At 38.5% G+C, this 15,946-nt stretch overlaps 2 protein-coding genes across 2 annotated transcripts; both read right to left on the reverse strand.

The window, feature by feature from the left end:
• Nucleotides 1–1,859: 1,859 nt before the first annotated feature.
• matn3a (matrilin 3a) lies at nt 1,860–7,515 on the reverse strand. Its single transcript, XM_088001778.1, has 6 exons — nt 6,435–7,515; nt 5,116–5,595; nt 3,628–4,203; nt 2,735–2,860; nt 2,057–2,161; nt 1,860–1,915 (listed from the first exon to the last, which is right to left on the reverse strand). The coding sequence occupies exons 1-6, from the start codon at nt 6,700–6,702 to the stop codon at nt 1,860–1,862; spliced, it is 1,611 nt and encodes a 536-aa protein (XP_087857904.1). The 5' UTR covers nt 6,703–7,515.
• A 139-nt stretch (nt 7,516–7,654) lies between these two features.
• On the reverse strand, nt 7,655–15,462 carry laptm4a (lysosomal protein transmembrane 4 alpha). Its single transcript, XM_014997534.2, has 7 exons — nt 15,243–15,462; nt 13,614–13,734; nt 12,617–12,693; nt 11,681–11,803; nt 9,733–9,828; nt 9,441–9,539; nt 7,655–8,592 (listed from the first exon to the last, which is right to left on the reverse strand). Exons 1-7 carry the CDS (start codon nt 15,369–15,371, stop codon nt 8,518–8,520), a joined length of 720 nt encoding a protein of 239 aa, XP_014853020.1. The 5' UTR covers nt 15,372–15,462; the 3' UTR covers nt 7,655–8,517.
• Between the last annotated feature and the right edge of the window lie 484 nt (nt 15,463–15,946).

A 15,946-nucleotide genomic window follows, 5' to 3' on the forward strand; every position in this document is an offset into this window, starting at 1 on the left:
ACATGCAAGCTCCATGCAGAGAGACCGGGGCCGGGAATCGAACCCAGAACCTTCTTGCTGCGCCACTGTGCAGCCCCACTATTGATCTCAGGGTAACTATTTGATCTTTCACTGTATTCCAATCAAGTATAAATTGCATATTATAAACTTGCCAAAAAAACCTGACTTGTCAATGTTGGTGTATCAAGTGTATTTTCAACATTCCCTTCTAATATAAATAATTTTTATCCTTTATATATATTCAAATATGAATTATCTAAAAATAAACAATGAAAGTATATTTTGGAGATTCTTTTGTGCAGGAAATCATCAGTTGTAGGTGATTAAATTTACTTGGAACCACCAAAGCTCAAACCCTGGATGATTATGAGACCCCACTGCCAACACAGGGAAGCAAAAGTCACGTTTTTCTGCTCAACTAACATTTGTGGCAACAGATGTTTGGAGGAATGAAGGAAAAGCTTTCAAAACTTAGAAACATTGTACTAGACTAACGCTGCTAACGATAATTGATCACCGTGCAAGTTTGATCGAATAGCTAAAAAGCTGATTGTTTATATTGCTTGATTTCTTAACCCAATAAATTGATTTTGGTATGAACAAATGAGGTTTAACTTAAGATTTTTGATTGGTCCTGACCTTAACCTTGTTAAAAATGTTTGGATTATGTTAAAAACTTGAGTTTATGTAAAGAAGCGGAGGCCTTTCAATGAACTGCGCCAATTCTGTCAATAAAAGAGGTCAAATATTCCGCCAGACTTAAATACTACAAAGTATTTAGTAAAGGTATAGTTTACTAAGGAGCAATGAACCTATGGACATGTCAGCATGTATTATATTATGATATAATCTGACACTTAGTTCAGAGTAAATTCCCAAAAATTTATTAAACTATATCTTTTGTTTTGAATCCCTTGTTGTATCAATACACCCCAAAAAAACAATAGTTAAAAAAAATAAAAATAAAAAGCCTTAAATTCTGCATGCATATCTATGACAGATACAGCCTTTTATTGGAGTTGTGGGTCTCACAAAGTTTTAACTGGTAACTTTGTTTGATTGTTTTTGTTTTCAACTTGTTCAAGATGTTTGTCGAGCTGGATCTTTAGCATAAAACGTCTGGCTTTCAATCTTGCTACCACCATCAGATAGCAAGTTTTTGCTGATTTGTTACCTGAAGACTTGTGTTGTGTACAACTGAAACTCAGTCACATTAAACCCTTCTTAAATGTAAAAATCATATGCAATATGTCATTATCTGCTCTTGAATACTTTGAAAAATAAACCCAAGAATTAAAATAACAAAGCCAGTTATAAAATACGTATTTATTTCCTGTTAATTTTACATATACATTTTGCTAAACATGTCCCTTCATAACACTTATAATATATAAAACAGAAATGCTTGTTTACATTTTATGTATAAACCTAGATTAATGCTATTTTAACATATAATGGGTTACTTTTCTTTAAAAATATTTCATCCTTCACTGAGTAAGCATGTAGTGTTCTATGCACATATGTTTTGTACATATACTTTTGCACAAAAACATTAAAAAAGATGAGATCTTTAGTAAAATTTAAACAATAATCATAAAGCTTAATATTAGTTCCATAAACAATAGTTTTTAAACATCACATGTGATGCAAATTGCTGAATTTTGAGTCACAGCTTTAGTCGATGGATAAAATCTGGTCTGATGACGTTGCAGATGATGTCCGTGAACGCAGTAGCCCACAGAAGTCGTCTGCTCCTGGAGAAAGCAAAGAAGTAGAAGTTGAAAATGAACACCCAGTGGGTGACTTTAACCAATGTTTCAAACAAAAAAAGATAGCCACTCTTACCAGTGTGCAAAGCTTCATGCGCGGCCCAACATGTTCTCCAGATGCTCTATTCTCCCGGATATGTCAGCTAGTTTGACCAGTCAAGGAAAAAGGGGAAAAAAAGCAATAAAAGTGCCTGGACACGTCATTAAGCTCCGCAGGTCAGCTCAGGTCACACGTGTAGCAGACCGTTTAAAACACTGTCTGCCATTTGAAACAACAGGAAGGATATGCTTGGCTGTGAGCTGCTGGATGGTCGCCTGCGTCTGCCTCTGGAAAACCAGCATGGCCTCGCATTTGCAGGAATCCTCCACCACCTCCGCCCTCGCCTCTTCACCAGAAGAGCAGATTTCACAGCAGCATAGCAGCATATGTACAGTAACAAAAAAGAAGAAGTACAGAAAGAACCACCCACACTGTTTTTTTAACCAGTGAGCAAGAAAAAAGCTGAGCAAAAAGAAATGAGAGCATATTTTTACAGCAGTACGAATTGTGAAAAACGTCTTCATAGTGACATATAGGGGTTTTGCTAAAGCAGAGATGGAAACATTGTCAGTTGAACACAAATGTAGGCTTGATTATTATTTGTTTTAGTTGTAAAAATATTTGATTTTTTTTTTCACAAAACTTTATGATTAGTATTAGTAGGTGTGTGGAATTAGTATAATTAGTACTTTCTGTTGGTCTGTCACATAAAATTCAGATGAAAACAGTAACAGCAACATGACAAAATGTAAACAGCCTAAAGAGTTATAAACTTTTTTGCAAGGCAGAGTAAGGAGCAGTTGGTTGGTATGTTGTGAACCCATGCACTGTTTTACAGTATATGGATTCCCGAACCTTTACAGCACCGATAATATCACAACAAAAACCAAAGATTAAAGGAAGCGAAGATTCAGTAGGTTCTTACGTTTTGGGGAACATGTTTTCTTGTCTGCATTCAAGACGTAACCGCTCTGGCACTTGCAATAAAAGGATGCATTGCTGTTGATGCAAATGTGCTCGCAGTCATGTCCCATGGCACAGGGGTCCAGACCTGGGTTTGGGGGAAAGTATCAGTACAGATCCATAAGCTGCTATAAAGTATTTTACTTGCTTTGTGCTGAGATGTGCTAACTTATGCTGGATTTTGCTAGAAGATGAATCTTCATGGCTTAATAATTAAATGCATTGATAGATATTTTTCTTTCAGGTTTGCATTTGGTGGGAAATGCCATCATTCAAACACTTTCACCACATCTCAGCCACTTGCTACCTGTGTTACACAACACAGGTAAAAATCACAGAAACACTGGAGGCACACAGACGTGTTACCTGAAAGAGTGACGAACAGTAACACTGAGACAAAACATCTCATCTTCACAGCAGAAGATGCAGCTATTCAAACCACTGGTACAGACATTGTAAAGTTTGTATAACCTTATCAAGATTTCCCTGTACATTGGTCACTTTAAACACAGAGAACATTTAAATACATAAGGACACTTTGGTTGCAAACATCTAAAAATTCTGACTTTTCTTTGAATTTTTTTTTAAGTTGAAGCCAAAAGTTTGGGACTGAATAGCCCCAAAACTTTACAGGCAATTAATGCCTCAACAAACACATTCTGACATCTGCAGTCCATGTGGGGGTTGAGAGCATCTGCAGCTTGATTTTTCCCTCATGATTTCAGAGGTCACTAATAACATTGTAAATAATCCACATTCTTCAGCAACCACCCCTGTAGACTGTAGGTGCCCTGATTGAGGAACTAGACCAGGGTTAACGGAGGGAAAGGTCCTGAAGGCCCTTCTTTATCCTACCGCACAGGGTTTCCCTGAACTTGGAGGTGAGCTTCTCGATAACGCCGTAGGTCTCCACGTAGAAGACGTGTTCCTCCAGAGGGACGCTGGCCATCAGCTGTAGGGACTGCATGTCTGCACGGTCCACGCCCACGGCGTAGATCTCTATGCCCGAGGCACGGGCCTCAGCAGACACTTCTTCCACCTGGTCTTGAGGCCTCCCATCAGTCACGACGATGGCCACCTTGGAGATGTTCCCGGAGCGAGGTCGAGATCCAGACTTCTCGGTGAAGGCTTCTTTCATTGCTGTCTTGATGGCGAGGCCAGTCATGGTGCCAGTCGCAAGGGGCTCAATTCGGGCAATGGCTTTCTTCAAGTTAAGTTTGTTGAAGTGGTCCTTGAGCAGGAACTCTATCTTGACTGTACTGGCATAGTTGACCACAGCCACTCTTGTCGCATCTGAGCCCACATCGAGGGTGTCCGCCATGTTGGCCAGGAAGATTTTGACCTTCTTGAACTCGGCAGGACGAACACTGCGAGAGCTGTCAATGATGAAGACCAGGTCCAGGGGGCGACTCCTGCACGGAGAGTCTGTCTCTGGTGATCAACCAAACCATGGCAAGAATAAGTCCATTTAATAATAAATGGAAAAGACAAAAGTTTGGTTTTAGTGGTGAAAAAATAAAAAATAAATCATCCAAAACAGAACAGTTTGAGATGTACGGCATGTTCCCAAAGGAACTAAATGAAACGATAGTGCATCTCTTGTTTGGTTGAACAAAAATGACAGTGTATGCTGAATGACATACAATGCATCATTTCAGAGTTGCAACATCCCATCTCACTTTCCTTTAAGGAAAATATGCACAAAATTAAAAGAGACATCACACCTGAACGAGAAGACATAAGTGTTAGCATTCCTTTCTGAACAATATCATGCACATTATGCAACAAACTGTGTGTAGCTCATCAGTCAGATCCTCTCTGCTTTTCATTTTAGTTAACCTGGAAGTCAGTCAAAGATCTCTTCACATTTTTCTACTACACTGCCATGAAAAAAGTATTTGCCGCTTTACAGATTTCTTCTGCTTTTTCTTTTTCTAATTTTGTTATACTTTAATGTTTCAGACCACCGAACAAATTTAAAAACAAGACATATAACCTGATTAAATAGAAGCAATCTTCAAATTAGGATTTCAGCATATTAACTTAAAAGCTATAGAAAAGTGTACAAAAAAGGTAAAAATAAGTAAATAAATAAAAAATTAGTAAGGGGCAAATACATTTTTGTTTTATTTAAAATACAGCACCGTATGTGTTTAAGAGAGATTGCTAGTTGTCGTCTCAGTATGTGTGCGTCCTTGAGAGAGCGGCACCAGTGTTGTTGTCTAACTCCTAGGTAAGAGGACAGGTCTACCACTGACCAAAGTTGCAAAAATACATCTGACCTTGAAAGTACGGAGGAGAATTGGTTGGGTTGGAAAGCGATCCTGACTGGTAATATTCTACCTGTCTCCACAGGACTGATGGTGGTGATGAGGCCGCTTTGGGTACTGACCGGTTGCTTCCAAAGAGCAGGGGTCTCCACCGGTGACGCAGTGGTCACGATGAATGTCACTGGTGCCTCTGAGGCTGCAGGGAACGTTGGCCTCACCGTATGTCTCGGCAGAGTGGGGAGGACTAAAATAGCTGCTGCTGGTGCTGACTTTGTAGGGCACGGACCTCTCAGTTTGTACGGCCATGTGCCTTTGACTCTGTGTTGGGGATGTGGTTGAGCAACTGGTGGAGATAAACCTCTGTATGTGTGATGCAGGTGTGGTGCTGCTGGTCCATTGAACCTGTGGTGATAGGGCATCATGGGGAGCGGGGGCCTGTGGTAAGTCACTGGTGGAGATAGAGGAAGAGGTCGATACACTACCGGTGGAGGGATCCTTGGTGGCTGGTAGTGGTAGTGATACCTTCCTCTATACGTGTAATCACTTCTGTGATCTACAGGCCCACCAGAAAGGAGAAGTGATAGAGAACATTAGAAGGATGAAGGAAGGCAAACATGAAGGTTTTGTAAGTTGACATTTTAGTTAACGCTAGTCACATTAACAACAATCAGACATTGTTTTATTGTCCACAGGAACACGGACAGATGATTAGTAAAAAATTAAATATTCAATCATTGGAGATGTTTCAAACAAGCAGGGATTCTTTTTATGGCAAACTGCTTGTGAAACCCTCCAGTGAAGACTCATCACCATGCAAAGGGCTCACAAAAAGTGTAAAATGCAGTTGTTAAAACACTTGATTGTAGGTGAAATATTCATCCATTGAGCGGTGTGGATACTTTTGTATTCACACCGCTCATTTTAATTTTGTCGTCTTTTAAGATCTAACCAAGAACTGGGTTCGCAAATGAACCTGTGGCTAGAAAACAAAATGCTGCCGTTTCATTCGCTGCCCTTGATGAAAAGAATTAGAATTGAATTAAGCTCATGTTTTCACATTTTTGACAAGTCATATCTAAAAATCTCATTTTATTAGCATTTTATGTTGCAGAGCATCACAAAATAGCACACAATACTGACAACGTTTAGAAATAAAAATCTGAAAAATGTGAGAATAAAAATGTTCATTAAGACGAGTGGATAGTTGACAACATTTTGTGTATCTAAAACTACAATACTATTAAAATGTATATCTTTTGCAGAAGCACAATATTTTTTTCTTGCTAAAGCTTTAGAAGTAACAAACACAACTTATGCGTTATGACAAAACAAAACCTCTACCATCTAAAAGTATATTTTCTGAATAAGAAACTGGATTTTTAATGAACTTACTTGCTGGATTCGGGGTCCTGAGTACAGGTTGAGCATTGTGTCTGGTCTGAGAATAACTTTGTGCGGTTTTAAGCTGAGGATCTCCTGCTTTGAGGTGGTAGGTTGCATGTGCAACGTCAGAAAACAGCAGCGAAACACAAAAGAGAAGGCTGCAGGGAAAAGGCTTCATCTTTAGATCATTTAGCAGAGCCAGGTCCGTGTGTCTTTTCAGGATTCGGGTTTCTGGAGTACCCTGCTCCGCTTTGCAGGGGATCGCCCACCTCCACATATGAAAAGATCTGAAGAGAGACGTGTCAGACTGCCCACCCAATCCAAAGGGCTTGCAGGATAGGGAGAATAAATATTTGTCGAGGAGGGACTAAAGAGGCTGCTTTTCCTCAAATGTGATTCCTTTAAGACACGTTTAATGTATTTGCTCATCCTTCTATTTATTTTTTTGCCCCTCTTCTCATGTATATTTTCTTTTAAAATCTTTCCTCTAAAGGAAAGCCGTTCACTTTTTTCCTTTTCAATTTGACAATAAACAGTAGGAATCTGTGTAGTTTTACAACAAACATCATGTTCACACTTTCATACGGTTTTTATTTTTGGTCCTGCATTAGACGTTTTCATCATTGAACAAAAACCTTCCAAAAATAAAAATAAAAAACAAAGGCAGGTCAATGTGCCATCTGGAAATGCAGCATGCATTTCTAAAAATCTGATTTTCCAAGTTAAATTCTTCAGTTTAACAAAAAAAAAAAAAATTTATTAATTCTTTAATCTTAATCCCCAACATCAATGAGAAAAATCTGCATCTGTTGGACTGCATGGAGAGATTATGTGAGCAGTATTTACCAGTCATTAGCTGGGTTTGGACTTTTACCAGTTTCATTGCATTTGCTCAAAAACAAACAAACAAAAACATCCCAACAGCATGACCATCCTGGTTCAAAATGAGGATTAGTATTTGTTTGACTGGAAACTAAGGAGTTGAATTTTGTTCTCTTCTGACTGGACCGTCTTCTACCACTTATTATATCTCAACCAGCCAGTTTTCCATAAAAACCAGATTTGCAGAGTGTATGTGCAAGTTGAGATTAAACAAAAGATTGTTGCATGCCAGTTTAAGAGATGAATTTAAGGGAATGGCATAAAACAAAACTAGAAAAGTCTGAGGTAAGAAAGTTGAGCCTTTGGGACATAAGTGGGGGGGAAAGAAAAGTCAAAAGATCTTCACATTGTTCTGACACATTTATTTAAGTCAACTGGGTTTTTTTTTCACAGGGATTTAAATCATTACCAATAAAGCAATGGGAGGATTGCGTTGATAAGCATGCAACAACTAATGCTCACAAGACTAGCCGTTAATCTCCACACGTCAGGCGAGAAAAAACGATCAGTGTTCTTCTCTCCTTCACTTCCAGCTGGGAAAAAAAAACAACAAAAAAAAACTAAGCAGCTTTGCTCAAACGCCACTGCAGCAAAGCGGTGATGATGCTGTGAACTACTGCGAAGCTAAATAAATACAGACAAAAAAAAAGTGCTAAAGACTCAAATCAGGGGAGAGGTGGAATATTTTAGGTCTTAAACACCAGAAAACTGGAATACAACTTAACAATAAGAGCTCTAAGAAGCAGATTGTCATAGTTTAACAATTCTTTAGTACTTCATATATTGATCTATCAACAAAATGGTGCTGGATTGATGAGCAAATCTCAAGCAGTTTTTTTTTTCACATATCCCTTTTACTAAGACTTAAAAAAGGGCTGAGGGCTAACAGTGGAAAGGGTAGAGGGGGGTTCCTTCCAATGCTTTTTCAAACACCGCATTCATCCATTCATTATCACATACATTTTAATTTTCCCACATTTTTCCCCCCCATCACATCTCCAGGATGCTCTATAAACACTAAAAGAAATACAGTGGAGAGATTGAACAGAACATTTTTAAAGGACTCACACAGACACAGAGGGTTCAGAGGGGGCATAAGGGCTTCATGGTGTTCAGAAATGGGTTAGACTGGGGGGGAGAGAGGGGGGCATGTAGGAATGCATATGATGGCTGGGTGTGCATGTGCGTGTCCTGGTGACACAGCTGGTGACTAGGCTGGCATGTAAGGGGGAGGAGGGTCTTTCTCTGGCATCTTCATCGCCATCTCATAGGTGGGCAGAATGTACTGTACAGGAAAAGCAAAGGAAGTCGTTAGATTCATTAAGTGTCCACTAAAAACAGTAAATATTTTTAAAACATTTATGTTCTCTAGAAAACCTGATTAACTTTCTAAATGTAGTAGCTAAACACGTACAACCAATAAATACGGATTCAGGAAAATACAATAAAAACATCCAACTTTCAACATTTTAAGCTAAAAAAAAAAAAAAAAAGAAAAAGAAAAAAAGAAAACGTGGATATTGTGTCTCTTCAGCTAGAATGCGCATATGGCTTCTGAACCATTATTAACAAATACCAACTTTCCAAATTGTAATTATAATTTCAGGGAAAAACATGACTGCCTTTGTAATGCATTATAAACTGACAATTGTTGCTTTTAGTTACCTTCAAACGTGGGGAATTTCACGTATTTGGAAATGGACAAACAACAACAAAATTCTTTCCATCTATTGAGAGTCTTTAACATGATTTAAAGTTGTGTGCAGTTACTTATACTCTACATGCATTTGTAAATATGAACTTTCCAAAACTAACTGGTGCTTTTATAGTCTTTAAGTGTAGATAAGTAAATGTATTTACTTTTTCCAAAAACTGAGGACCTATGTAGCTGCCATAACACCATTAACATGAAAATCTATATTATTTTGAATTAACATTAACAGTCAGAGCAGCCTTTCTAAAGCATTATTTGTGACAACCCAAACTATTTCTCAACATGACAAACTTCCTGAATGTGCTTTGTGAGCCACCTGCTGGCTCGACTTCGACCTTACACTTATGAAATCTCGTACCAGGACGCCATCATATCAACAAATTAAGTGTCCATAAATATTGACTGCGACTCACGCATACCTGGGGAGGGGTCTCAAAAGCCGGGTACACAGCAATCTCTGGCATGTTCCTGTTGTTGATGTACTTGTAGCAGTTCCACACACAGTTGATCAAGTAAGCCTGGAAGCCATTTACAAAGAGCTACACTTACACATGTACATTAGCAGTTTTTTTTTTATGCTTGTAAATACAAAAACCTAAAACCTGTTCACTTCAACAGCCAGATAACAGTCACCAACACGCTGATCGGTTGTATGATATACCGAAGAGCATAATCTGGATTAAATCTTGACAAGCAGGCTGACTGCTTTACCTTGAGAATGATCAGGAAGGCGAAGAAGACCAGCACAAAGAGGAGGAGGCAGCTTGAGTTCAGAGACAGAAGATAATCCTTGTATGGGAAATCCGGCTGAGGAGCAGAAAAAAAAAAAAAGTTTTTTTTGCAGCTGTGCGATATGAATTTAATTCACACAGAAAAGACTGAAACTTCTGTTGTGACAGGTGGATGGCACTTATTTGCAGACAAATTGAATAAATACAAAGGTAATAATTTAAGATTATCTTTTTGTTGGTGTAACATTGCAGAATCATAAATATTCCTTTTAACGGTGTGTTCCTTTAGGAGCACAGTTTGTGTGCACGGAAGCACGAAAGATTTTTCAGCTCATTTTAATAATTCTGTTTTTAATGACCCCAAGGCCTGGTTACGTAAACTGCTTTCAATTAAAAACAGTTCCTGGGTCCAGCTAAATCTCACACTTATGTATTTGTCAACAATAATAATGCGAAATTGCCCGATTTATTAAAGTATCCTCCATAGTAAAACTATTGAGACTGTGAAGTTTTTTTTTTTTTTTTACATTTTGTGATGTTAGACTCAAATGTAGAGCATGCATTTGGTTTTTTTTACCCTATTTGCCTTAATATGCCCAAATACAAGCCGGTGTAATCATTTGCCCTAAGAAGTCATTTAATATCTCAGTATAAATGCAGCTGTTCGGTGAAGATCAGAGGTTTGCACATTAGTGAATACCAGAAACTCTCACCTATCTCCACTTTAAAAAAAAAAATGGTGGTGTCATCATAATACTATGGGACAAGTAATCTAGTCAGAGCTGCTCAGAAAACAGATGGAGAAACTTTTAAAAGGTTGCCAAGAACTTGGCACTGGGACAGAGCTTCACTGTGACAGGTTGCAGCTTTAAGATGCTTCTTGTCTCCAGCACACCTGATTCCATTGAATGACATCCTGATGAGACAATTCAGCCATTTTACTACGTGCCGCGTAAGCTACGTTCACACGGCAGGTCTTGATGCTCAAATCCAATGTTTTTTCCTGAAACTATTTTATTTTTGTGGAGAATCAAATGCAACCATATCAGATTTAGTAAGCAAGAAGCACAAAGGCACAAATCAGGTGAAAAGATCAGAACTGGGGTCGGATATGGGTCACACGTGGGCAAAAAAGCTGATTTGGGTCACATTTGCCAACTGTGTGAATGTAGCTTCAATGTTGCAGAATAGTAGCCCCCCATGACTGGACGTAGGCACTCCAAGTTTATATCCAAAATGTATGTCTTAGAACGGCCAAGTCAAAGCCTGGACCTAAACCCAATGGACAATTTGTGGCAAGGCTTTAAAATTGATGTTCAGAAATGTTCTCCATCCAATCTAACTGAGCTACAGCTGCGCTACAGAGACACGTGTAACTTTCAGTCTGCAGATGTGAAAATCTAGTGGAGACATAATCAAACAGCTTTGCAACAGTAGCAGCAGCTAATGTGAGATTCTACAAAGTGCTGACTTAGAGGGTCTTAAGATAAATGCATGAAAGACTATTTAACTTTTTATGTGTAACAAATTATTTAAAAACTATATTTCTCTATCCTTTAAGATATGCATGACTTTGTGCTAAGCTGTTTTATGTAATCCTAATAAAACACACTGAAAACGCCAGCTGTAACATCACAACATTTGAAAATGTTTCCATCAATAAGAGAACCATACAGTCACGGAAAATGGATTCTCTCATACAAGTCATGCATTTTTTTTTTTTTCAAGGAAATACAAGTGATGAACTGTGAGCGCTGCGCAATAATGTTGACTTCCTGTTTACTAATGGGCGAAACATGCTGCGTGGCTAAAACAGGAAGTGCTGAATGAGTCAAACAGTCCAACAGCAAAATCATGAAAATCCAGTAAGTGAAAGCAAACATAAAATGACTACAGGTGGAACCCGACAGTGAACTGTTGGGACTGACCAGCTGCTCCAGGTAGTCCCGGATCCTGGGAAGGTAAGTGAGAGAACTGATGGCCACCAGGCAGCTCAGAGCAAAGTCAAACAGCTGGTAGCAGAAAAACGGGATGAGCCATCCATCACGGTGCTGAAGAAGGCGGACACAGTTGGAAAACAGAAGATTAAACGATAACGTGGACACATCTTTACTGAATTTGGACGGACCAGAATGCTTAATTTCAGCCGACCTCTAGACATCATAAAATAACATTCTAGAAATTATTCAAATGAACAAATTTTAATTCCATCCCTAGGTCTCTTGGTTATGAGGGTTGTTTTTTTTCTAAGGAATATAGATTAGGTTCATATGATGCTAGAAGACATCAAATTAAAATAAGCAAGGTGGTCCTTCCTTTAGTAACTAAGCAGTTTGGATTTTACTTCAAAATAATAGTAAAAAACTCTAAGGATGGGTCCTACTTCATTTGAACTAACATTATATTCCTAACATTATTTTTCATATCTGGAGATAGCTGCCACGCTATGCCAGAGGGGTTTCTACAACACTTTATTGGAAAGTTGTCATAGCGCAGCTAAAGTACGACGTTTGGACAATCTGCATTTGCCTCCTGTTCGCGGTTCGCAGATAGGAGTCGTACTTTAACTGTGCAAACAAATCTAGCAGTTTAATGAAGGTTCATGTGACAAAGCTACCAAACCTGTCCTCCTTGTTGCCATCAGGCAGGCCTGCGAGGTAAACACGACACCCAGTGAAAACACAGCATGGTGTGGAACAAGCCTGATAAATCACAATTCCTTTCAACAACCACTTATAAAAGCTTTATTTTGTGCTAACTTTCACAGGGGGGAAAAAATGAAGCTGAATTCCTTCCACGGATTATACATTTGCACAGAAAACCCAAGACAAACCTTTTAGAATGTTAATTCTGCCACGACTTACAGTGATTGCTCCGTACACCATCATGGCACTGATAGTGAGCATCAGCAGAGAGATGGCAAATCCAACACAGGCATTTTCTACAAAAGAGCAAGAGATACAATCTGTGAATTCTGGCCACAGTAAAGCCTTGGTGCATGGCAGAGGCCAAGAGTCGAGATTAAGTGTATATTTGCCTGTGCTTTAAAAGAGGCAGCTGGGATTTGCATACTCGACAAGACGGCCAACTCACTCGGCTTTAACAGAGTAGCTCTGGGGAACATTAAGTCGATCTCTTTCAGCAGAGTCAGTAAATATGAAAGACACAGTCTGAGATAATGAAATGGTCTACCTTTCATATCCTCTTTTCTCTCATCACTTATCCTCTCACTTTGTTAACTCTTGCCGTGGGGTGGCTCGTGCCAGAGCTGCTGCAGTAATGCAGTCTGTATCAACTCTGTTATTCTGTAGCTCAGATAAAACAATCTGTGCATCGGTATGACCCCATCTGACACTCTTAATGTCAGATGGGGTCAAAAAGCACCATCTACTGGAGCTGATAACTTGGAACTACAGTATGAATAAGCTTAGCATTAGAATTACCAAGCATGAATGTGGGGGGAAAAGAACCTGACTTTAAATCGGTCTTAAATTTAAAGTTTACTCGGGAGGGTTAGAGAACATTCTGTATTTTTGGAAAATTCCAGACAGTGACCTCAATGGTGCTTATATAAGCAGCTTCAGTACAGGGTTCCACGTCAAAGTCCATTCTTTTCCAGGTCCTAACATTCCAAAGTACTCAAAACAATAAACACAAAAGTTTACTATCAAACTATTACTCATATTTCTACATTTAATGAATTCAGTTTATTTAAATAGCTCTGATTTAAAACATGTCTAAAGGCACTTTACAAAAAAAAAAAAAATCCTAACTTATATACAGAAATATATAGTCAAATTCTGATTCAAATCCACCAGTTTGCACACAGAGCAGATATCAAATTATTATATTTTTGCTTACCGGACATCCTGTCGGAAGCAAAGTAATGGTCAATGACCTCATACTGCAGGTCGATAGTTGGTACGTTCTCTGGGTGCGTCACAGCCACGGTCAGCAGGATTCCCATCAACAGGTTGACCACCTGAATACAGGTAAGCACAGAGTAACGCTTGAGTTCAATTTAAATTAACTTGGGGTTAATCTGAATTCGCTTTCAAAGCTGCATGAAGTTCAAGATGCAGATAATGCATGAAGAAAAAACAGGGACTTTAAAAAGGCAACAAGCGCCTTTGTTGAAACCAGAGAACACTAAGAAATTATGACACACAGGAGAATAGACAAAAGGAAAAAGGGTCCATGTGTTTTTTTTTTTTATATGAATGACGAGATGTGAATTTAATTCGATATAAAAGTAATTTTGACTGGCCCTTTAAATAAGAAGGTGCTGGGAGAAAATTTAAGAAACTAGATTAATTCTACATTTAATAAATAAAAAAAATCTAATATTTCATCACAGCAGCTCCTGGAAAACATTTTTAGTTCAGTGTGGTAAGCAGATATTAAAGTTTGAAAATGTAAACATGCCATCCTGCTTATAGCAGTTAATCCAATGAACATAAACATATCTATGTCCGCATACAACAGTCTAGACAAAGTAAAAAAAATACCAGCTAATGTTCTGGTAACTGCACAATACCCCATCCCCTCCCTCCATCATCTGCAGATAACAGGATGACTAAACTGAGTTCAGCTGTAATCTGTTAACTGGAAGAACAAAAACTCAGGAACAGACATGTTTATTCAATTGACATAATATTGCAGATTATGGTAGGTTGGCTAAGTGAAATGACAAAGCTCCATACTACACAAGGTTTTCAGAATAACCAATAGGGAATAAATAAAACAAATCTTGGGGTTCATCTTAAAAAAATGAAATGCTTCTGCAACAAAACCTTCCACTAGTTATCCAAGGCAGGTCTGGAAGTTAGTTTGAAAGGACAAAGTATAGTAGTGAAAGAACATAGGCAAAATGACAACAGTACTGAAGAACAGATAAACAGATGAATAAATAAACGAATATATGGATTAAGGGTTGAAGGACATATAGATAAAGACATAAGCTGGAGAAAGTATATTTTTCCGGTGTTTAAAAATGCTAATATTTTTCATTATAATATGTGCTTCTGCTGATTCTTGTCTTATCTTATTATCTGACGATCGTCATGCAGAAGTTAGCGGAATATCGGCTAATTAAGCCCAATGTCACAGGTTTGACACATTTAGATCTCACACAAATACTTCCAACAACCATGCACGGACAGCATTTGGTGTAAAAAAGTTCTTGAATTTTATGTCTAATATTACACTTGAGCAGGCTCATCCACGAGAAACGCCACATAAGTTAGCTAGCTATAGCTAACATTAGCATCCCGTTAGCGTCACTTCGACATAAAACAGGCTTTTCACGCTCGAATGCTGAGGCCATGAATTATTTAAATACACATGAACAACCAAAATCTAATCAGAACTGAGCAGTAATCTTAAATAAACTGCAAGGTTAATGTAACTCCTTAATTATGTAAACTTAACAGGCGAACGACGCAGGCTAACGCTGGCGTATTGACCGTTATCGAGAACCATCTTACGCACCATATACCATGTTCCCAGGATGATAGTCCCGGTCCGAACATGGCAACATCCACAGCACCGGGTGGTGTACAGTCTATCTCGGCTTGGCTTGAAGTGATGCATGTCCTCTACGAGTGTAGGGAGAAACATCTGGAGAGTTGGCAGGAAACGTCGGAAAAAATCTTCTCAGCATCAACAGTCAGCTAACGACCGCGGAGAAACGCCCACCACTACCCCAGGCGATCTGCGGCTGCGCACAAGGTAGAGTTAAAAACAAACCATCTGTCGTAACGTCAGTCTACGTTCCTCCATCAATGTTCTTAGCTTTTAAACTTCAATAACAATTTAAATAATACAATGCAAACTGTAGCGGAACTGTATGTCAAAATTTAAAGCATAAACAACAGCAATGGTACAAGGGAGGCTAGATAAATTTCAGAAGTGTAATATTTACGATGTTCTGGAAAAACTGTCATTTAAAAGGGGTCATTTTAATTGATTATGTAGAAGAGTGTCTATTTGACAGAATAAATATGTCCTCTTTATGAACCAACTGTGGTGATTTTGTTGATCGTTGTATTAATTATATTCTCTATGTGAAATTAGTGCTTTGTCTCCACGAAACTTGTGTTCCCACATCTTATCTGTTTTGAATAAAACACCCAGAGAAGAATCAGTTGGCTTCCATCTTCCCTAAATAAAAGCATGTGAAAACTTTTTATTAC

This window comes from Poecilia mexicana, unplaced genomic scaffold (assembly GCF_051168715.1).
Source record: "Poecilia mexicana isolate PSO_F unplaced genomic scaffold, ASM5116871v1 scaffold_21, whole genome shotgun sequence".
NCBI classification, from domain to species: Eukaryota; Metazoa; Chordata; class Actinopteri; order Cyprinodontiformes; family Poeciliidae; genus Poecilia; species Poecilia mexicana.